At 39.5% G+C, this 24,052-nt stretch overlaps 1 protein-coding gene across 1 annotated transcript in view; it reads right to left on the reverse strand.

Moving 5' to 3' along the window:
- SLC7A11 (solute carrier family 7 member 11) overlaps window positions 1-24,052 on the reverse strand; it is a 384,257-nt gene that overhangs the window by 303,737 nt on the left and 56,468 nt on the right. The window contains exons 2-3 of the mRNA XM_077279166.1: window positions 16,036-16,162; window positions 6,671-6,786 (exon numbers count right to left, since the gene is read on the reverse strand). Of these exons, the coding sequence (XP_077135281.1) occupies window positions 6,671-6,786; window positions 16,036-16,162 (243 nt within the window). The remainder of the gene's footprint in view (window positions 1-6,670; window positions 6,787-16,035; window positions 16,163-24,052) is intronic.

The following is a 24,052-nucleotide window of genomic DNA, read 5'->3' on the forward strand; positions in this document are numbered from 1 at the left end:
TCAGTGCTGGAAGCTCTTGTGGACAGAAAATTACTACTCCAGTGGCATGAGTTGTCACTGGAGTTTAAAGTAATTTCTGGATGGTGTTTTTGAATAGTGATTTTTAGGTCGACCGTGAAGTAACACTTTCCTGTCCTTCTGCTATCTAGTAAGCGGACCTCACTGTGCTAAATCTGCTGTTCATCCTACGTATGTCATTTCCTCTGAACTCACCGTCAATATCTGTGGGGGCCTACTATCATCTTTTGGGGTTCCTCACTGGAGGTAAGGCAGGCCTGTATGTTCCTCTTATAGGGGTAGTTAGATCTCCGGCTGGCGCGTGGTGTCTAGGGCATCGTAGGTACATCCCCCGGCTACTGTAAGTGTTGGGTCAGGTTCAGGTCACGGTCGACCTTAGTTTCCATCACCCGAGAGCTAGTCCGTTTTGTATTTTTATTCCCCTGGTCATTGGGGTAACCATAACACGGTACATTCTGAGACTGAAATAAAAGGTCTCTTACTGTCGCACCGCTCTTTCCAGAATTTATCCAAGGATCTGCACCTCCATTTCCCTCCAATATCTTTGACTCTGCTCAACAACTGCCAAAACCGCCATTCTATAACTATGGACTTGCACTGCTGCCGTCTACTGGCCAGATCATTTAATACAGTATAAATCTCCAACAATATAGTAAACTGTGATTAATAGTGATTAGCGAATATACTCGTTACTCAAGATTTCTCGAGCATGCTCGGGGGTCCTCCGAGTATTTTTTAGTGCTCGGAGATTTAGTTTTCATCACCTCAACTGAATGATTTACATCTCTTAGCCAGCTTGATTACATGTGGGGATTCCCTAGCAACCAGGCAACCCCCACATGTACTTATGCTGGCTAACAGATGTAAATCATTCAGCTGCGGCAAGAAAAACTAAATCTCCGAGCACTAAAAAATACTCGGAGGACCCCCGAGCATGCTCGAGAAATCTCGAGTAACGAGTACATTCGCTCATCACTAGTGATTAACCCTCACAACTCCACCTCTGAGTGTGATACACTGCCTCTGGTAGTTCAGCTGCCACATTTTGTGTCTGTGAGTGGAGGTGTAACGGCCTCCACTGTTACTCTACCAGAGACTCAAAATTAGACGCTTACCTGAGCAGGTGAGCCTGTGCTAGCAAATTGTTTACTTTTGGTTTGTTCTTGTTTGTTGTGATGCACAAGGAAAGGTAATTTGTTTTCCCTTATACTGAAAATTTATGAAGTCTAATAAACTTTCCTGTTTGCACTAAGAAGCTTGGTGCCCGTGTGGACGGGCAACTACCAAAGAGCTGATCCCTTATTAATATATATATATATATATATATATATATAGTTGGTTATGGCTGAAAGCGTTGGCACCATTGAAATTGTTCCAGGAAAATGAAATATTTCTCACAGAAAATTATTGCACCAAAAAAAGAAAAACTAATTCCCAGAAATAGGTTAAAGATACTTTTTTATTATTGCACAATGTCATAAATGAAAAATAGTCATCAGAATAATCCAGTAAATATAACACAAAAGGGAGCCACAAATACAGGAACAAGAATAGAAGTGGGACACCTGGAAATAGCAAAGCAGCATGCAGACAACAACATAATCTAAATATAAATTATCTGCTATCAAAGGGATAAAATACGTTCAAAAATATCAAATATCAAATAGCATTATAAATAAAGTGCTTGTGCAAGAAATATCTTAAAGCCAGAGATAGGTTAAGATATCCAACTATATCCCTTTAGATAGCAGAGACCCAAATGAAGTACAATATCACATGATTCGGACCAAAGTTCCTGTAGATGTTGTCAAAACACACATAATACATGACAAAAAAGTCACAGTGAAGCAATGCATATTTACCTTAAAGATATATCGGTATCCAGGTGCCCACCACACCCGACGCATGTTTCGCTCTGGACGAAGCACCTGGATACTGGTGGGCACCTGGATACCGATATATCTTTAAGGTAAACATGCATTGCTTCACTGTGACTTTTTTGTCATGTATTATGTGTGTTTTGACAACATCTACAGGACCTTTGGTCCGAATCATGTGATATTGTACTTCATTTGGGTCTCTGCTATCTAAAGGGATATAGTTGGATATCTTAACCTATCTCTGGCTTTAATATATTTCTTGCACAAGCACTTTATTTATAATGCTATTTGATATTTGATATTTTTGAACGTATTTTATCCCTTTGATAGCAGATAATTTATATTTAGATTGTGTTGTTGTCTGCATGCTGCTTTTCTATTTCCAGGTGTCCCACTTCTATTCTTGTTCCTGTATTTGTAGATCCCCTTTGTGTTATATTTATTGGATTATTCTGATGACTATTTTGTATTTATGAAATTGCGTAATAATAAAAAAGTATTTTTAACCCACTTATGGGAATTAGATTTTCTTTTTTTGGTGTTCATTTTAGTTTCCCCTTTTTTATTCCCTGGGGTTTTTTTATATAAGGACAGAAGGTTCCTATTGGTGTTATAGAAAATTATTGCAGTTACACATGTTTTGTTATACATATGTTTATTTCCTTTGTGTGTATTGGAGCAACACAAAAAAAAGAGAGAAAAAATGCAAATTGGACATGATTTCATACAAAATCCCCAAAATAGGCTGCAGAAAATTGTTAGCACCTCTCCAAAAATATGGGTAAGCAACTTTGTTTCAAGCATGTGATGATCGTTCAAACTCACCTGTGGCAAGTTACAGGTCTGGGCAATATGAAAATCACACATGAAATCAGATAAAAGGGGAGAAGTTGACTCAATCTTTGCATTGTGTGTTTGTGTGTGTGCCACACTAAGCAAGGAGAACAGAAAAAGGAGCAGAGAATGGTCTGAGGACTTGAGAGACAAAATTGTGGAAAATTATCAATAATCTCACGGTTACAAGTCTATCTCCAGAGATCTTGATATTCCTTTGTCCACATAATCAAGACGTTTACAACTCATGGAACTGTAGCTACTCTCCCTGGATGTGGATGTCATAGAAAAAATTGATAAAAGTTTGCACTGCAGGATAGTCCAGATGGTAGATAAAGATCCAAAGAAATTCAAGCTGTCCTGGAGGCTTAGGGTACACCTGTGTCAGCGCGAACTATCCGTTGACATCTGAATGAAATGAAATGCTATGCCCAGCCCATTTTTGTGGTTTTGTGTGAAATTATGTCCAATTTGCATTTTTTCTGTTATATTTTTGCATTTGTTCGAAAACATACAAAGGAAATAAACAGGCATATAACAAAGCATGTGTAATTGCAATATTCTTCTGGGAGAAAAACTTTATTTTATGGAGCAATTTCAAGGGTGCCAGCGCTTTCGGCCATGACTGTACAATATATTTGACTATATGTATATCTATATCCATATATACAGGAAAAGAGGCACAAGCAAAGCCACGTCTCTATTCACAGCTACTGCTTTAATAGGAAGGATTGGGGATGGGGTTTCTACTATATAATTGTCTAAGGGTCACTTCCGTCATTCTGTCCTTCTGTCCTTCTGTCTTTCTTTCTGTCACGGATATTCATTGGTTACGGCCTCTGTCTGTCATGGAATCCAAGTCGCTGATTGGTCTCGCCAGCTGCCTGTCATGGCTGCCGCGACCAATCAGCGATGGCCACAGTCCGATTAGTCCCTCCCTACTCCCCTGCAGTCAGTGCCCGGTGCCCGCTCCATACTCCCCTCCAGTCACCGCTCACACAGGGATAATGCCGGCGGTAATGGACCGTGTTATGCCGCGGGTAACTCACTCCATTACTGCCGCTATTAACCCTGTGTGACCAAGTTTTTACTATTGATGCTGCCTATGCAGCATCAATAGTAAAAACATCTAATGTTTAAAAATAATAAAAAAAATAAAAAATCATTATATACCGTACTCACCTTTCCCGCTCCTCGCGATGCTCCGGTGACCACTCCATGCAAGCGGCAGGTTCTGGTGGCAAGGATGGTCTGCGAGAAGGCCCTGCCATGACATCACGGTCATGTGACTGCGACGTCATCACAGGTCCTGCGCACCTGCGCGAGAAGGACCTGTCGCGACGACACGGTCATTTGACCGCGGCGTCATCACAGGTCCTGCGCGCCTGCTCAAGAAGGAGGCGACAGGACTACAAGGGGCCCTGGAAGGTGAGTATATGTTTATTTTTTATTTTTTAACCTGTGACATACGTGGCTGGGCAATATACTACGAGACTGGCCAATATACTATGTGGCTCTGTGCTGTATACTACGTTGCTGTGCAATATACTACGTGGCTCTGTGCTGTATACTACATCACTGGGCAATATACTACATGGCTGGGCAATATTCTACGTGGCTGGGCAATATACTACATCACTGGGCAATATACTACGTGGTTGGGCAATATACTACGTGGCTCTGTGCTGTATACTACGTCGCTGTGCAATATACTACGTGGCTCTGTGCTGTATACTAGGTCACTGGGCAATATATTACGTGACTGGGCAATATACTACGTGGCTGGGCTATATACTACATAACTGGGCAATATACTACGTCACTGGGCAATATACTACGTCACTGGGCAATATACTATGTGGCTTTGTGCTGTATACTACTTGACTGGCCAATATGCTACATGGCTGGGCAATATACTACGTGGCTCTGTGCTGTATACTAAATCATTGGGCAATATACTACGTTACTGGGCAATATACTACGTGGCTGAGCAATATACTACGTCACTGGGCAATATACTACGTCACTGGGCAATATACTATGTGGCTGGGCAATATACTACGTGGGCTGGGCAATATACTATGTGTGCTGGGCAATATACTACGTTGGCTGGGCAATATATTACGTGGGCTGTGCAATATAGTACATGGACATGCCTATTCTGGAATACCCGATTCGTTAGAATCGGGCCACCATCTAGTATTTTATAACTGCCTAAACAGGAAAGCTTCTTAAACATTCTGCATAGTGCAATCCAGCCATACATCTCTGGGTGAGGTTAGATACGACAGAATCATTAAACTAAAAATAACTAGCCTAGCCCTGAGTATACAATCTAAAGTAATCATTATTCATGCCAACATCTCTTGGGCTCAATACCTATTGAGAGTTGTGAGTGCTTATACTATTATACTGTGAGAGCTCATCTTATTATAATGTCTTACTGTATTACAAGCTACTGTAGTTGAAGCTTTAAAAGTGTGTATAGATGAAGATTAATTAGAAGTAATGATAAAGACCTCTGTTTTCAGTCAACCATGCAGTCATTGTTATCTCTTGTAATGCCATATACTAGAATAAAACAGTGTGAAGTCAAAAATTCATTTGTCCCAATGGTTTATTTATAGGAAATATAAAAGGTGGAATCACACTTGGCCCTCTATGCTTAGAGAAAATATTTGCTTGTTGAGGTCCAATGATAACTATGCTAGGCAGAGCTTACTGAACCTCACTTTACAGTGTACATATATCCTATAAATAAGTAATTTTGCAATAATACCATCTTGTATGGTAGAATTTGAGCTAGATAGGACTCCAGTTAAATACTTGGCATCAGGGCCCAGTTGCATTAAAACAGTATTCCTATCTCATACATTTTTGTTCCTCAGATGGAACTCATATATCTCAAGAATGGGGGGATGTTGCGTTCCAGTATCAGCAATGAGATGGTTAGAATTCCCATATGAATGGAGACAGCTACGGGTGTGTGGCCACTTTTTTACTGACAGTAGATGGCTACTGGGTCCTGTTTTTGAGTTAGATTTGGGTCCAATTAGTGGGATTTGAATCTGTATTACATTTATGGCATATATTGTTAATAAGGCATAAAAGTACACCATAGTTATACTCTTTAAGCTATATTATGAAATGCCTGTAGAGTAGTGAAGACTCTCTTTTATCGCAGTAATGTCCTTTAATATAATACCTCCTTGCTGCTCTGCCAACAACATGTCAAAAGCCATGAGAAGAATGTAAAAAATGGCTTCAGGTGCAAGTTTCTAGACACTTTGGACAGATATGTGTTAAATAAGAAGGAGCTGACCCTGGAGTGGTATTTTTCCACTAACATCTCAGCAAATAACACAACAATAGGTTAGGACAGTAAATGTGCTGTGTTTAAATTATTTACAGTCCACAAAAACATGAATTAAAGGAGTAAAAAAAAAACAGATTGCCAAAGAAGATAAGGTAAGAAGTATTATTTAGTGTAGAAATCGAGCCATGGATCAGCATGGTCTATCTTCTCATTGGGGTCCTGCTGGAAGCTCCTACACAACAGTAGCTACACCATTGCAGATACATCGCACTAACTGTCCAGCCCAGGAGACTCAGCAGCAGTAGACTTTCAGAAAATCTCTTCCCTTGTCAGAACGCTGGTTCTTCCTCCCCATCCTCTAACCTTTCAGACTATTAATAGGGATATGCGTTGCTAAAACTATGGGTTAGGCTGTCCACTATTAATAGGGATATGCGTTGCTAAAACTATGGGTTAGGCTGTCCACTACTACATCCGGATAGCAAGTAACCCATGCAAGCCTAATATACCAGGCCTCACAAAATGCCATTTCATTCACCTGCTTTGTCCACCTAAAAAAAAAAGTGATGCATTTCTTGAAACCATTTTGAACACAAGTAACTTCTATTAAGTTGGTACTTACTTATTCCAAGAGCTGTGACTAATTTGACAGCGAGGTCTGGTATTTCACATTGTATAAAAAAGGGCTCGAGGATATAGCGTCCAAATGCTAGTGATATCACTGCCGTAGCAGCTGGCCTGAAACCGAAAAATAGAGAGAAAGAATCATTGTAATGTAAAGTATATAATAATTCAAAGCAAGGATTATAAATGCATTACATTCTATGTGGCAGAAAAGGATTTTTGTGACGGCTTTGTTCTATTGCACATCTTTCTCATTATGCATAGTCGGAAAGTAAAATACATTTATTGTATTGTAGTTTTACAAGCAGATGCACAAAGATATAATTATAATAACCGTTAGTTTCTGTGGAAATGTAGCACTGACCGTGAAGGTAAAGATTATAGGACTATTCATTAAAGTGTGTTTTTTGTCAATGCGAAATCAGCCGGATAAGACATGCCATTTCATACAATTTACGTCTGGTGTTTTCACTATATTGAGCAGGAACTGTTACTGAAACAAATTGCATGGTTTAGAATTTGCCTTTTGGCTTCAATAACAGGCGGAAACTGACAGAAATCTCACTTCCCTTAGGAGAATAAGAGGGGAGAGAATGTATGAATTACTGATGTGTATTAGGGCAATTAGTGAGGACAGGATCAGCCATGCAGTGAGTGTTGTAGACAGTCGGAATTCATCCTGTAAGCTGGCTCAGTCTGCCGAGACATGTCTTATACCATCATATGAGTAGATAAATTATAGGTTTAAATCTTTCCAAAGTTTGCTTTGCAGGCACGTAAATTGTCTTGGCATTGCTAATTCAGCTAAGAGATTGTTTGACCCTTTGAACCGTTCATTTAAATTCATAAGAAAAATTGAAACACATAAAGTAATAATGCTAAAATGTTGCACAGTTTTATAGATTCGCTTTTTGCTGTCAAATTTCTTTTAATTCAGGGGAAAAATGTGACTGCACAAGGCCAAAGGCCACTTATTACTGCAAATCACATTAGCAAACCGTGTCCCACCACTATGGTTTTATGTAAATACTCATACTCCCCCCAGTAGGTGAAAGTTAGTATTCTGGAATCTTTCGAGTTTCTTCTCAAACACTACATAATGTCCTTCAAAGGGAAGTACAGTTTATAATATTCATTTTCATATACCTCATATACAGAAACAGGGACCCTATTTATTACTTCCATTCTGTTAAAGAGTGGAGAGAAACTACAAGGGGTGTCGGGTCAGCGAGTAGCGATGCGGCTCATCCTGTGCAGTGGCATCACCATGATGATAGGACAACAGCGCTCCCTGTTCTGCACAAATTCCAATGGTGTAAAATGGAGGACACCTTAGATTCCCCCTCACGTTAGTCTGCACATTCCCATCCAAAGTTACCCTATGTACTCCCATCTCAAACTATTCTTTAGCAACCTAATAATGGTCTACTGGAACTGTTGTCTACCTTGCTGCCAAACATCTTCTAAAAGCCCTAAGTTTTACCTGCTTGCTTTCTGCTTCTTAACCCCTACGTCCATCTCTAAAAAGATGCCACGTGAGTTCTTAGAAAAAAATCCCTCAGATATGTTATAGTTTCTCCTTTTGGAGGATCTGACTAGTCCTGCAGTATATAGTCAACTAGATTCTTTTTATAGGAAATGAATGATGCTTTATTCTACTAGTGGTTGCACTTGATTATTTAATGGAAATCTATTGACAAGATCTAACCAACTAAACAGCTCATATCTGCATATAAATCCATTGGTCATTGAAATCTAAATCCATCAACAATTTTATATCCTCTGTCTATTGCTGCATTCCCAAGTAATTAGCACTTTAATTCATATGCAAATAATGTGTTAAGTGTTCAGGGCATGATAGAACACCTAAGAAGTCTATGCTTCCTTGGGCTGATTCCCAGCCCAGCACTAGACTCTTTAGCTCAATTGATAGCTCAGTACATGATTTCTTTGACTGGTGCATGATGTCACACAGTCACACAGACACTGAGCTAGCCACAAAGCCGAAGAGGCTGCAGCTGAACAGGGAAAAAACCTTGGGAGGCAGAGACTAGTTAGGTGCTCTATCATGACCTGAGCACTTAACTCTTCATTTCATATGAATAAAACTGCTAATTACTTTGGAATACTTAAAAAAAGAAAGTATATACAATTGTAAAAAATACCACGTTTGAAGTGAGTGGTATATTCCGAAAAAAGCAGCGTCAAAAATTTTTTAAGATAGATTCTCTTATGGTGTTAACATAATCACTTAATCAACCATTTTTGCCTGCCACTGGGTTTATGGGACAGATTATTCAACATACTAAGTTACTATTTCTCTACGTTCAAGACAAATGCTTGTTTTCCACTAAAGACAGCATTCATGTGCAATACAACCTATATAAGGAAGCTATATTCAGAGATCTAGCCCCATATATGTAGCACCTATAGGCTATACTGTAGTGGCACTCTTATTTTTGTATGGAGAAAGAACAGCTATTATTGTACATACCAGGCAGATAAACCCAATGTATTCTTAGCATCCTAAATGAGGGATGCTTAAAACATGTATGCCAACACTTTATACAGAATCAACAAATATGGAACATTCTCACTCAATTATTATGGTTTTACTCTGTATCCACATTCATATCTGGGTGTATGGATTTCACTGAAGTTCCTTTTAGTCCAGTCTCCCCATGCGTTTCGTCACAGGAACTCATCAGGGGAGTTCAGAAAGATATGATTCCTAATGTCACATCACAAGCAAGCTGGCGATTTACCACCATATTAAAGCTTTAATGGTATGGTGGAAAATCGCCAGTTTGCTTGTGATGTGACATGTGACTTGCTTGTGATATGTTTTAAGTATTCCTCATTTAGGATACTAAGAATACATTGAGTTTACCTCTTCCGCCCAATCTTTTGCAGGTAGGTGCTAAATTATAAGTTTTTCCTCCGAATTTTATTTTTCTTCTGAATTTAAATGAACAATTGTAAGGGTCAAACAATCTTTAACTGAATTAACAATGTCAATACACTTTACGTTCTGGCAAAGCAAACTTTGGTAAGATTTAAACCTATAATTTACAGCTTGACAGCTTTACCGTCCAATCTTTTGCAGGAGGTTGTTAAAGCTGTTACTACTTTGACTGACAGCTCATTTGTTCACTCTGGTGCACTGTCTTGCCAAGATGTTGGTGTATTGATTGACAGCTCGGCCATCCAATTGGAGACTGGGAGGTGCTGATCGTTCTTCAGGTGTTCCCTGTCCCAGATGATTGCCCAGCTACTTAGCTGGGCTGTCAGTTCCAGATCGCTTCCAGATGCAAATTCAGCTCTGTGTGGTTTGTTTCTCTGTACCTTGTTCTTTGTTTGTGGATCATTTTGCTGCTTGACCTTGGACCTCGTTCTGACCATCCATTTTGCCTAGCCCCTTTGATCTGATCTGTTATCCTCCTAGTATTCTGATCTCAGACCATTATCTGACTACACCTTTGTCTCTTCCATCTGTTATGATGTACCCTCCTGGCTCTTGACCTCAAACTCTCTTGACTGTTCTGATTCACGGCTTGTTCATGAGAAGTGACTTAGCGTCATAGATATGGAGCAGAGGTGGAAACTGGAGAAGACAGCGATAAGTGAGTATATTATCCCACTTACACTACACCACACTAACCATTCACATACATTTAGGTAAAAAAAAATAATGTGAGTGATTCTTTAAAGCCATATAGTAAATTATATTTTTTTCTAGTCTTTTTTATTTTTTGATCGTTTTTATTATTCTTTTACCACTATTTTTTGTACCTGATCAGGAGGAGGGTGGGAGTCATTTAACTAATCTGAGCAATGAGAAATTTGTTTTACAGAAACCACATATACCTTATGAAAACCTGTATGCTGAAGATGTTTATTGACTTTAATATTAGAGTTTTCTGGGCATGCTTTGCATCCTGTGCAGAGGTCATTGCGCAGGAAGGGGAGGAAATCAGCTTTGATCAGTAATGACCATTTGACTATGTAATAATTATACAAAGGTATTACCTTGAAATCCTGTATGTGAGGATAAATGATTTGAGAAATGAACTCAATAGTAGAAGTCTATTATGAGGCTCAATATTCAGTGTAAAAACTGAAATATTTTCTGTAATATGCAGTATACCTTTTTAACAATGTATTATTTTCTTAAAACTTCTGAAAAACAACAGAAGAGTTTTCATGTTTTACATTGTAAGCTTCTCCATAGCAAATGAGGCAGAGATATGAAAAAAAACAGTGGTCAGTAATGCCTGGCAATGATTTCCAGAGGTTATCTTTGGTCAAGAATAATGCCTAAGTTAACATGACCATAGCAAATCCTTACAATTCCATCTTTTGATACAGAACACTTTTAAATAAAAAATGAAATATCAGACACCTGTGATATTATTTCTGTAGATAATGTTTTTCAACCCCAATTTGCGATCTATTTGTGAATCTATGCAAAGTGAGTGGAAACTTGGTAAGAGTACCTTGCGGCAGATATTAGAGTAGCATCGACTTTCAGATATAAATTGTGGAAATATCTAACAGCATAAAACTAGGAAAATAGAAGAAATGCTGGTTTAGATTATAGTGAAGAAAATGCATCAATTATAGGACGCTCAAAAGTTTTCTAAAATGATAGATAATAGAGAAAAGACACTGCATATTTTTAAAAGCTTTCTACTGTGTAATCTTCCATCTCTCAGAGGAAGTCACTTGTATAATACCAAGCACAGATCTGAATGCCGCATTTTCTGTGTTATGTAAAACACAAGCGATTTTAAAACCTATGATTATCTTATATGCAAGCAATTAGCTATTGTTCAATAGACAGAATGATAGAATGGCACGGTGACCAAACACCGGGATGTCGCCTCCCTATCCATAGATTCTTCTGCTAATATCCAGAATAGAGACAAGGACAACAAATTTACTAAATCAGTCTCAATTACCTATTTCTTACTGAACAGACTTATTAATACATAGAACATGCATAATGTCATTTGTCTGACTGTGCTGCTGTATTATTTAAAGGGTAACTGTACTCACAAGAAATTTGTCAGAATAATGTGTGTTTGTGTGTGTATAACTTACCATATTTTATCCACTTGTGTGACTCCATTATTTCCACTGCACTTTATAGACATAGTGAACATGTATCCCCTTAAAAACAGTATTTATTACAAAATTTCTTTAAAAATACACCACCCAGTGTTATATTGGTAGAAAATGTATCATTTAGACAGACTTTGTTCTACCAATATAACACTGGGTGGTGTATTTTTAAAGAAATTTTGTAATAAATACTGTTTTTAAGGGGATACATGTTCACTAAGTCTTGATTTTTAGTTCCCAGTATGTGATTTTTTCTAATAATACTTTATAGACATAGTCGTAACCGTTGGGACTCACAACCTAAATTTCCAAAATTTCAGTATGTCTTTTGAGTACTAAACAACAGCACCATATCTGGTAGACAAGCTGTAGCAGCATTCAGGGAATTGTACAGCAGTGCTGAGCTGTTTGGATGGGAATAAGCTCTGCAACGACGTAAATGAATAGCTAGAAAGTTCACTACAATCTTTGTATTTCTCCTTCTGCCTGTTTCTTCTCCCTGCTCTTCACCTCTACTCACTTCTCCTTCTCCATAGAGAATAACAGGCTGTGTTACATGATACAATAGTGAGTTTGGAGTCCATTTTGTCTGGGCAAGATTGACGTGTTATTTTTTTAAGTGGATGACAAGTTCAAAAGACATGGGGGAGGTGAAAATATCTGATCTTTAAGGAGATTTCCAACTTTGAGGATTTTTTATTAACTTAAATGCCTGTATATTGGTCTATACAGCATTTTTACAGCTGGGTTTTATTACAAATGTTGCACTGTTTTCCTAAACAGGCTCTTTGGTTTGCTGCACTTTTACTTTTAATGTTGTCTATGGTACTTAATCAAGTTTTCCTTTAGACTGTTAAAACAATCTCACAGAAAACTTCTCAGTTATAGGAATTTGCTACTTTCTCTTGTTAGAGCAGCTTTCTTCACAATCTGACCAGCAAGACTGTACATAAAATGGCTGCTGATGGAGTTGCATGTGACCAGACCTGTCCATCAGCTTCCTCCAGATGTAAAACACCACTAATGGGAAAGCTGCTTTTCTACTGGTGTAGGCTGATAGACTGGTCTGGTCACATGCTTCTCCAACTGCAGCCATTAAATGGACAGAAGTACTTGTTAGTATGTGACATATTTGTAATAAGACCTCATTGAAAAAATGATTTAGCCCAAAATGCATGCATTTAACTTAAAAAAATTGCTCCCCAGAGGTGGGCAACCTCTTTCATATTATCATAATCAGCCATATTTTATACTGCAGATTAAAGGAAAATTCTAAGTTTTGCATAGTCCAGTCTTTCTCTATGCTTATTTTGTACAGGTATATAGATCTTATTTTGTGTATAATGTGTCTCATGTGTATAAGTCTTATATGTGATCATCTTTTTTTTTCTTGGTAACTTCGGTATTTCCTTCTGATATATATGTATTGTTTTAATGAGTCCTATACGCTTTAAAGATTTTAATAAAAATTAATTCTTAGGGGTTTAATTTTTTGGCTGGTTATTAAAAATTAGTCAGGCCCTTCCTATGTATTTATGACTTGGTCTCCAGTAGTTTCTAATGTTTCTTATCTTGGAGTAACAGAAATCTCTATAAACAGTTCTGTCACGCCGTTTACGGTGATAAAGGGGCAGGACGGCGTGCTGGGACCCGCACCTGTCCCTGCCACTATAAGGGGCCCTGGCTTTCCCTTATCTCAGGGGTAGCTATGATGGCTAGGAGGCCTGAGCCGCCAGCGTATCCCTGTCTGCTGTGCAGGCCCTATCAGTGACCCCTTCTTCCCCCAAGGGAGGTGGACGGCACCAGAGAATAAATAACAATTAACAGGGTAAACAGACAAGGTAAAGGAAAACCACACTTAAGGTACCGTCACACTAAGCGACGCTGCAGCGATACAGACAATGATGCTGATCGCTGCAGCATCGCTGTTTGGTCGCTGGAGAGCTGTCACACAGACTGCTCTCCAGCGACCAACGATGCCGAGGTCCCTGGGTAACCAGGGTAAACATCGGGTTGCTAAGCGCAGGGCCGCGCTTAGTAACCCGATGTTTGCCCTGGTTACCAGTGAAAAATGTAAAAAAACAGACAGTACATACTCACCTTCGCGTCCCCCGGCGTCCGCTTCCCTGCATTGTGTGAGCGCCGGCCCTAACAGCAGAGCGGTGACGTCACCGCTGTGCTGTGCTTTCACTTACGGCCAGCGCTCAGTCAGTGCAGGAAGCGGACGGCAAGGGACGTGTGACAGACATCAGAAGGTGAGTATGTACTGTTTGTTTTTTTACTTTTTACACTGGTAACCAGGGTAAACATTGGGTTACTAAGTGCGGCCCTGTGCTTAGTAACCCGATATTTACCCTGGTTACCAGTGTAAAACATAGCTGGTATCGTTGCTTTTGCTGTCAAACACAACGATACATGGCGATCTGACGACCAAATAAAGGTCTGAACTTTAATCAACGACCAGCGATATCACAGCAGGATCCTGATCGCTGCTGCGTGTCAAACACAACGATATCGCTAGCCAGGACGCTGCAACGTCACGGATCGCTAGCGATATCGTTTAGTGTGACGGTACCTTTAGCTTAATGCTGCAAGGCACAGTTCAGCAGGAAGAAACACCAGATACAACGGACACAGCTGTAGAACAACAGTTCCCAGCTAGCTCCTACTCCCGGCTTGGTCGCTGAAGAATGAACTAACACCGACAGTCAGCTGATGAACCAGGTGACCTCAAACTATGGAGGGAGTGGTCATCACAAACATCAGCTGACCCAGCAGCAATGCAATAATATCAGTGGCCACCGGGGAGGGAAACTGCATTAACCCCCGATGACCAGAAAGGAAAAAAGGTCTTAAACTGAGGCAAACCAGATCTGCCACAAATCCAAAATTGGATCATGACAAGTTCTTAATGAGCTTTCACTAGGCCAAAATGTAAAGCAAAAACTTGTATAGAGCAACCCCCTGCGCCACTGACAGACACAACACCTGATTTAGACGATATTTTTCCTTTACCACTTAGACTATTAGACAGCAAAGGATTTGTTAACTTCACATTATGTAATAAATTTGGCATACTTGGAAATTTTAAGCTTAAAACCTGTTCATTATTTTTAAATTGAAGCCTATGGGTAAAATGTGCTACTGCAAGCTTCCATTCCTCAATGTGCTCAAGCCTTCAGATGGGGGTACATTTTGGCAAAAACTCCTGATGTGATGTATACTTCTGACACAATGCTCAAAATCAATCTGAACAAAGCAATAGCTGCCATTTTTATTATTGGTGTAGCATTGAGAAACTATACGTAGCTCAGAGTTTAGTCTTGCAACTGGACCTGGTGCCTCAGGGTCTCAATGGCCCCTCTGTCACATAACAAGATAGTTCTATAAAAAGAAAAAAACAAAACTGATAAATAGGCCTGATACTAATTGAGTGACTATGCCCAGAAGCTTCAACGTACTCCTCCCCCCGACGAAGGCACGCTGCCGAAACGTAGGGGCAGTGGAACCACCACCTGGGCATCGGTAAGCTACATCCACACTTATTTTTAGTTTTACTCTTTGGTTTCTTGTCATCATCAGTGCATTACTTGGGAGTATTGCTATACAACTATGGGCACGCTTCATGATTTCAATGTCTTAATATGACGTGATGTACAACTAGTGTCCCTGCTGTATATGGTTAGATTTGTTATAGTCATTTGGTTTAGGGCTGAGTTGTATTATTAATGATTTATAGATGTTATTACAGTTTTGCTTGCCCTGTGGTGGTGCCACCATAACTTTTTGGCTCTATCTGCAAGCACTTTTGGCTACGCTTTAACACCTGTATGTTTATATGTCATAAATAAAGTTTTTCTATTTGTTCAATTACTCCTCTGTTTGTATGGTTGTGCAAATTTAGCATAGAACAGACCCGTTTTTTATCCTATTTGGATGCAGTAATTTTCTAAATCTCTTTTTCAGTAATTATGTTGTTATGTTATGTGTCTTAGTGCTGAGGGAACTAATTTGTTATCCTCTGTGGCGTTGCAAAGACCAGCAAAGCGACCAACTTTGGTGGTAAAAAGTAGGTTCTGTAAGCAGAACTCATTGGGTCATTTGAAGCCCTTTCAAAATTCAGCATTGACAATTTGCTCCCTCTTTGAATTTACATTCTTTCACAGAAGAAAGTTTAACATGTTCATTTTTAAAAAAATAAAGGCTAAACTAAAGGAAAATTCCACAAAAAGTACTTACCGAATAACAAGCAGTTCTACCCATACTCTCACAAATGCCGGTAATGGGCCAAAAGCTTCAAGAATATATGTGTAGTGGCCCCCAGATTTCTTTATGCACGTTCCAAGTTCTGCATAACAAAGGGCACCTAGAAACAAAATCAATGATCAGATTCAGTGTCAAACGGGATACAACTGCATCTATACTATGTGACTACCTGAACAGTATGTGACAGTGCAAACTGAAGTATTAAAAAAAACATCCAATTCAAATTTCGATATTGTTAGGGCTGGCGGAATGCACCAAATAACATAATGAGTGATAAGAGGTACGTTCGCAGCCCGGGGTCCACCGTGCAGAGATGGAACCTGCTGCTAAGTAATGACGGACACAATATGGCGGTATAACGTATTCACACACGGGTTAGCTTCACCCAGTATGAAAGCAGAGACTTACCCTGTTGCTTCACAGGGTCACCAAACTGCAGAGTGAGCACTAGAGCGAGGTCACAGAACTCTGCCACAAGGACAGGAGGAAGAGTCCCTCTAGACCACTAGTGCTTGGCGCCGCAACCGAGGTGCCAGGGGAAATCTAACTAATACTTACCACACGAGAGTGCGTACAGCGCCGCACTGGCGGACGTCAATAACCACCCTGTTTAGGGCCAGGAAAGTGCACTGATTGCGCACGGCACCGCACTGATGGTTGCTGCTGGATAGACGCAGTAAGGATCGTGCTCTTGTGTTTGGATAGCACTGTCTGGAGCTACATTACTCCATCATTAGCAAACAGTCAACAACTCTAGAGATGGGAATGATTCGGAGCTTTCATCCATCGACAGGCATACATCCACACACACATTAGTAAGTTTATACTAGCGCATAGCCGTGCGGCCATGCAAACCTTTTATAGCGGAAGCTCTCTGGGACCTTCCTAGTAGTCCAATAGGAGCTGGTACAATGAGAGGTCGTCCCTTAGGCATGCTCAGAAGAAGAAAAGCAGGACTTAGTCCCAGTGATGCCTGCTGGCTGCTGATCAGTACTGGTTACAATGGCTGAGCCTGGAAGGACAGCGGTAACCAGCCGCACAATATCAGCTTGAGCCAGACACTGGGACCAATGTCTCCGCTGAGCAGGCTCCACTGTGGCTGGAGGAGAATGAGAGACCGCAGGGGAGATTATTCGAGATTCCCCCTGTGCAGTGGCAGGAACTCGACACCTAACAGCTATAAGGCTCTATTCAGATGTCTGTGCTTCACGCATATGTACTGTGTTTTTCATTGATAGAACACATACCCAATAAAGTTTATGAGGCTGTTCACATGTCAAAGTTTCTTTGTAGAGCATGTCCAAAAATCATGGAGACATATAATTTTTTTTATAAGTGTTATGCATGAAAATTACAAATACAAGTTTATTAATTGGTGAAGATTACAGACAGCGCATGGATGGCATCAGTGTACAATCCATGTGATGTCTGACATTAACATTGTAATAGATAGGAGGAGCTTTGTAATTTATTCATCCATATGTGAAAATCACTAACGAAACTAAGAGTCAAAATACTGATGACACTTGTAACATTTTTATGCATAAATGAACAAACACAGTCATCTGAATGATAGCAACATTTTTACACATGACGCTCAGAGTGTTGAAACTCGAAACACGTGAGTAGTAAAAATGCTTTCCAGATGGTTACACAACCACAATAGTGACACATTTTAAAGGAAATCTGTCAGCAGGTTTTTGCTGTCTCATCTGAGAGCAGCATAGTGTAGGCAAAGAGACCCTGAATCCTAGGTTACTGGGTGCAGCGGTTGTGACACAATCAGGCTACAAAAAAGGACACAGCAGCACTCTGTAAGGACCAATATATATGCAAACACGTGATCTAAACTATATTGTTGCTGTATAAAATGTACTTACAAAAAAAGTACTTACACAAAATGAGCGCATAAATGGTCCAATTCACGTGTGCCCAACAACCACGGCAAGGTGACACTTCTCTGATGGGTCCTAACATTCTAAACATGCGTCTCTTGGACTATAGGCCTACAATTTAAATGGGCAATCATGCCTCTCTTGGCTTGTAAACCTACAACTTTAAATTAGCAGGTAGGAACCAGCACTAATTAAAAGTACCTTGGGCTGATGGAAAGATTACAAAGTCAGAAAGGAGGCAATCACAACTTCCAATGGCAAACTGCAAAAAAAAAAAAAAAAGGCTATGTTCCCACGTTGAGTTTTTTAATGCTGCATATTTTTGCTGTGTCAAAAATACAACATCTTACAGTACTAACAAAGTGGTTAGGATTTATTGAAATCTCACGTCCATTGTTCTTCTTTTTAACCCCTTCATGACCAGAGGTGTTTTTTTTTGTCAATATAGCCATGTGAGGGCTTGTTTTTTGTGAGACAAGTTGTACTTTTGAACTACATCATTGATTTTAACATGTCATGTACTGAAAAACGGGAACAAAAATCCAAGTGTGGTGAAATTTAAAAAAAGGGCAATTCCACAGTTTTTTTTAATGTTATTTTTACCATGTTCACAAAATTCTAAAACTGACCTACCATTATGGTTCTCCAGGTCATTATGAGTTCATAGGCACCAAACATGTCTAAGTTCTTTTTTATTTAAGTGGTGAAAAAAGAATCCAAAGTATGATAAAAAATGGCGCCATTTTCCAAGACCTGTAGCATCTCCATTTTTAATGATCTGGGGCTTGGTAAGGGTTTATTTTTTGTGCATTGAGCTGCCACTTTTTTAATACAATATTGGTGTAGATACAATCTTTTGATTGCCTGTTATTGCATTTTGTTACACTGTAGCGGCGACCAAAAAACGTAATTCTGATGTATTGAATTTTTTTCTCGTTATGCCATTTAGTTATCAGATTAAACCTTTTTTATATTGAATGCAGCTATACCAAATATGTGTATATTTGATTTTTTTAATTATTTTATTTGGGGACGAAAGAGAAGTGATTTGAACTTTTTATTATTTATTTATTTATTTTTTAATATTTTTAAAACCTTTTTTTTTTAAACTTTTTACATGCTTCAATAGTCTCCATGGGACACTGGAAGTTACACTACTTTGATCTCCTCTGCTACACATAGGTGATGATCAGCTCGCCTGTGTGTAGCAGAAATGGTCAGTTGTTATGAGCACCGACCACCAGGCCTATTTAGATCCTTCATTTTGTTCATGTTTATGGAGTTGTGATATTATAGGTGCAACTTATCTTTCTTTCACATGGTGCTGTGAACATAGACCTATTATATGCTTGGCAGGTTGGGTTTTATAAGCTTGTATTTACTTTTTAGCTTGGTAGATCAACTTATTTATGAGTCGTATTTGGGGCCCCGCATATCTCAGAACAGTTCTTCTAGGAGGAGGGCCTTATTGTGGGCATGACATATGAACTTACCATGTTTTGGTTTTAAAATGTTTTTAATATTGTCCCCTCTTCTTTGCATGTGTGATTGTCAAACAAAGTATTGCTTTTCACTCTTATAGCTGGTGATCCCTGGATTTTTCCACATTTGCCTTTTTCTTTGCCTTTTGTTCATGTCTTGCAATAACTTACTGTAGGTGATCCTACTTTCATCATTATTTTTGACTGGTGCCCTCCTTTTTCCTTTTTGTATTATAATCCGAAAAATGTGCTACTTTCTGTTGTAGCGAGTACTGCTATAATAATATTTTTCTGCACCTCAGTTTCTGTGTTTTCATGCATAGCAGTAATAGCTTTCATTGTTTTCAAGTTGAATGAATAGCTTTTGTTGGCTTCATTCTTCCATGAAGGCCACTTCTGTCCACATTAGTTAGAAAAGTAAATCGGTTTAGTTGGATCCTTTCGGTTGTTTTCAATTCTGAACTGATAGCACTGCTGTATATGTGATTCTGAAGGGATGTAAGCATGGTGTGTCTTTCATTTTGCCACATATTGACAAGGGTCTGTGGACACCTACCCGATCCCTCGAACTAGGGGCACCTTAGGCTATCCCTGTTCCCTGGATTACCTCAGATGGGGGAGATGTCAGGGTCTCGTACCTTGCTATGCTCATATCTTACCCTAATCTGTTCCCTCTCCCACTCAGGGAGGTATTAGGCTTAAGTGTACAGGCAAACACTAACCAGACATACAGGGGTAAACAGACAGGAATAAAAGAAAACTACAATCATTAAAATAAAGTCATAAAACAACAGAATGGGAAACAGAGGAGGTTTGGGAAGTAAGAAAACAAATTGGAAAGGATAAGGATAAACATGCAAACCAACTCCTGAAAAACTCTCCAAACGCCTACTCCAAACACTGAACTCTATCCTTCAACTCCAATCCAGGTAGTGGTAACTACCACTGGCAAAGTCAGAAGCAAGGAGGAGGGTTCTTATACCTGCTGAGAGTAAGGCTATGTGCACATGATGCGGATTTGCTGCGGATGCGCAGCGGATTTTTCCGCGCAGAAACGCTGCAGATCCGCACTGTGATGTACAGTTCAATGTAAATCAATGGGGTAAAAAAATAGCTGTGCAGATAGTGCAGAAAAATCAGTGCGGAATTGCTGCGGAATTCAAAGAAGTGCATGTCACTTCTTTTGTGCGGATCTGCAGCGTTTCTGCACCCCTCCATGTTAAAAATCTGCAGTGGCAAAAACCGCCCAAAATCCGCACAAAATCCGCATCAATTCCGCATAAAAACCTCACAAAATCTGCATAAAAACCGCTGCAAATCTGCGACTGCGGATTCTGCCAGGAGATGTAGATTTTGTGCAGAAAATTCTGCACCTCTTTTCTTACGTGTGCACATAGCCTAACAATGCAGAACAGCTGATAGAATCCAAGACAAAGAAATCCAGGCGTCTAACTAACTAACTAAGCAGTTTAACCCTCTGAAGCACCAGAGCAAAGAAAGCCAAAACTACTAATGGGACAGTAAAGCCATTTTATTTACCACAGGTGTATGTGCCACCAGATGCTGAGATCGCCTGGCCCCTCTCTGTTGTGGTATCCTCATGACACATATGCTGCGCTAAGGTCCTAGGCCCACCACTGTGTCTACGGTCCTCAACATTGCCAATTTCTTTGTGTTTCTGAAAAAAGACACGTACAGCCCTTTTTGAAATCTTCATCTGGGAGAGACCTTTCTGATGCAATATAACAACCTTGTATTTTTTTTACTGTGCTCTATCTTGCCATGGTTTATGATCTGACTTAAATTGACTTCGAAAGCTTCACATTTGTAGAAGAGTTTGGCCATTTCTCCTCCCAGTTTTAAACCTCCTTCACATTTCTTTCCATTTTAATTGATGTCTGCTTCAACTTACATATTAAAATGATGATCACAATCACCTGTTTGGTATGATTGGTCACTCAGTCATCTAACTATAATCCTACAAAATCCATAATATTGCGCTAGAGTCTGTAGAAAAATGTATACTTTTTTAAGGCAAAGAATGAACTTACCAAATGTTAATGTGACTTACATCTCTCTTTTGTTTAATCTCTTTGCTTTTTGTTAAATGATAAAAATAAAAATTCTAATATACAAATACATATGTGTGTATACACTCACCGGCCACTTTATTAGGTACACCATGCTAGTAACGGGTTGGACCCCCTTTTGCCTTCAGAACTGCCTCAATTCTTCGTGGCATAGATTCAACAAGGTGCTGGAAGCATTCCTCAGAGATTTTGGTCCATATTGACATGATGGCATCACACAGTTGCCGCAGATTTGTCGGCTGCACATCCCAAAGATGCTCCATACAAGGCAGGATGGATCCATGCTTTCATGTTGTTTACGCCAAATTCTGACCCTACCATCCGAATGTCGCAGCAGAAATCGAGACTCATCAGACCAAGCAACGTTTTTCCAATCTTCTACTGTCCAATTTCGATGAGCTTGTACAAATTGTAGCCTCAGTTTCCTGTTCTTAGCTGAAAGGAGTGGTACCTGGTGTGGTCTTCTGCTGCTGTAGCCCATCTGCCTCAAAGTTCGACGCACTGTGCATTCAGAGATGCTCTTAGGCCTACCTTGGTTGTAACGGGTGGCGATTTGAGTCACTGTTGCCTTTCTATCAGCTCGAACCAGTCTGCCCATTCTCCTCTGACCTCTGGCATCAACAAGGCATTTCCGCCCACAGAACTGCCGCTCACTGGATTTTTTTTCTTTTTCGGACCATTCTCTGTAAACCCTAGAGATGGTTGTGCGTGAAAATCCCAGTAGATCAGCAGTTTCTGAAATACTCAGACCAGCCCTTCTGGCACCAACAACCATGCCACGTTCAAAGGCACTCAAATCACCTTTCTTCCCCATACTGATGCTCGGTTTGAACTGCAGGAGATTGTCTTGACCATGTCTACATGCCTAAATGCACTGAGTTGCCGCCATGTGATTGGCTGATTAGAAATTAAGTGTTAACAAGAAGTTGGACAGGTGTACCTAATAAAGTGGCCAGTGAGTGTATATATATATTGTTGTGGAACAGATAAACATATTGTGAGTTAGTTGCTTTACTGGACAAAGTGTCACATAGTGAAGGAGCCGTGAATTGAAGCAGTGAAGAGGATCTCTGCTTGGAGTTAGGCCAGTGAAAACTATAAAAAAAGTAGAGACCCCAAGATCTGATGGGGTAAGTATGGACCGCATGGATCTGCTCTTAACCATTGTGAATATGATATTCATGAGTCAATCTAATAAACTCTAAGTTCTTGAGGGTAAAGAACTGCATAGTGCCATGTCATGCTGTATATGCATCCTTATGCTTTCAGCCTTTCGGTGTCCTGTTTATTAATGATTGTGATTCATAGGTTGATGACTAAATGATGACACAAATATGTACAGTGTGTATTGTGCAAACAGATCTAGTGTGACTCTAGGCGTTTCTTCAAATGACAGAAGTTTCTTCAATTATAGAACTAAATCTTTTTGTTTCAGACTATACCCACAGGGAACATTTTACTGCAAGTTCTGCCATACAATTTTAATGCTTTATAAGAAGATTTATATCCCAGGAAATCCCATGATTTAGGTGAATGAATCTTCCAACAACCAGGAACTGCCCTGCCCTTATCTGCCAGCGCAAGAGATTAAATGGTTTACTATACACATTGCTTCACAAGGTGTGATAAAGTAATAATGAGCTATGAATATTAGAGTATTGCAGCACTGTGATATATTGTAACACCTATAAAACTGCTGATTTACTTTTTTTATTTTTATTTTTTTAAATGTACAGGTTTCAGACAGATTGTACTAAATTCCACAGTTAACATATAGTGTCATATAGTGAACATAATGAGAAGAACCACATGTCCAACAATAATACATTAACGAATATTCTGGTTTTGAAAAATACCTCTCCTCATGCAGTTTGTTTTAAAAAAATGAAAAATAAAATTTACTTTACTCACAAGAGAGATAAGTGAGCACTAAAATGCTCGGGTGCTCGTTGCTCAAACCGAGCAATTCCTAATACTCAAACGCTCGTTTCGAATAATGAGTATAATGGAGTCAATGTGAAATCCTAGCTTTTTACCAGCAGACCCTACAAAGAGGTCTGGGGGCAGTGAAAATTTTCAAATGGGTGGGAAAAGTGCTGAACTGAAAGAGAACAGCATGGGGAAGACCCTAGGAAGCATTTCTGACTCATAGATCGCTGCTGAGAACAATGGTGTCACACTTTTTCTCCACTTTAATGAGTGAAAATAAAACATTCAAAACCAATGAGAAATTGCATTTTACAGGAAAAAAAGATGCTAAGAAACATTTTTTTCCTGTATAATGGCTTGCATAAAAGGCAACAAAATTTCAGTTTCATTTATGAAGAAAGCAACAACTGCCAAAAAGAAGGGACTCAGATACTAGTATGTATTATACATAAAGAAGGGCCTCATGCACATTCTGTTCAAATTGTCATGTATTGGTACTCCTAGACTCATAAAGGCTATCAACTTTAGAGGGTTTTATACCAACGAAATGTACTTCAGATCACAGAATAGTCCATAGGTGAGCAGTATAATACCA

This window comes from Ranitomeya variabilis, chromosome 1, assembly GCF_051348905.1.
Source record: "Ranitomeya variabilis isolate aRanVar5 chromosome 1, aRanVar5.hap1, whole genome shotgun sequence".
NCBI lineage: Eukaryota > Metazoa > Chordata > Amphibia > Anura > Dendrobatidae > Ranitomeya > Ranitomeya variabilis.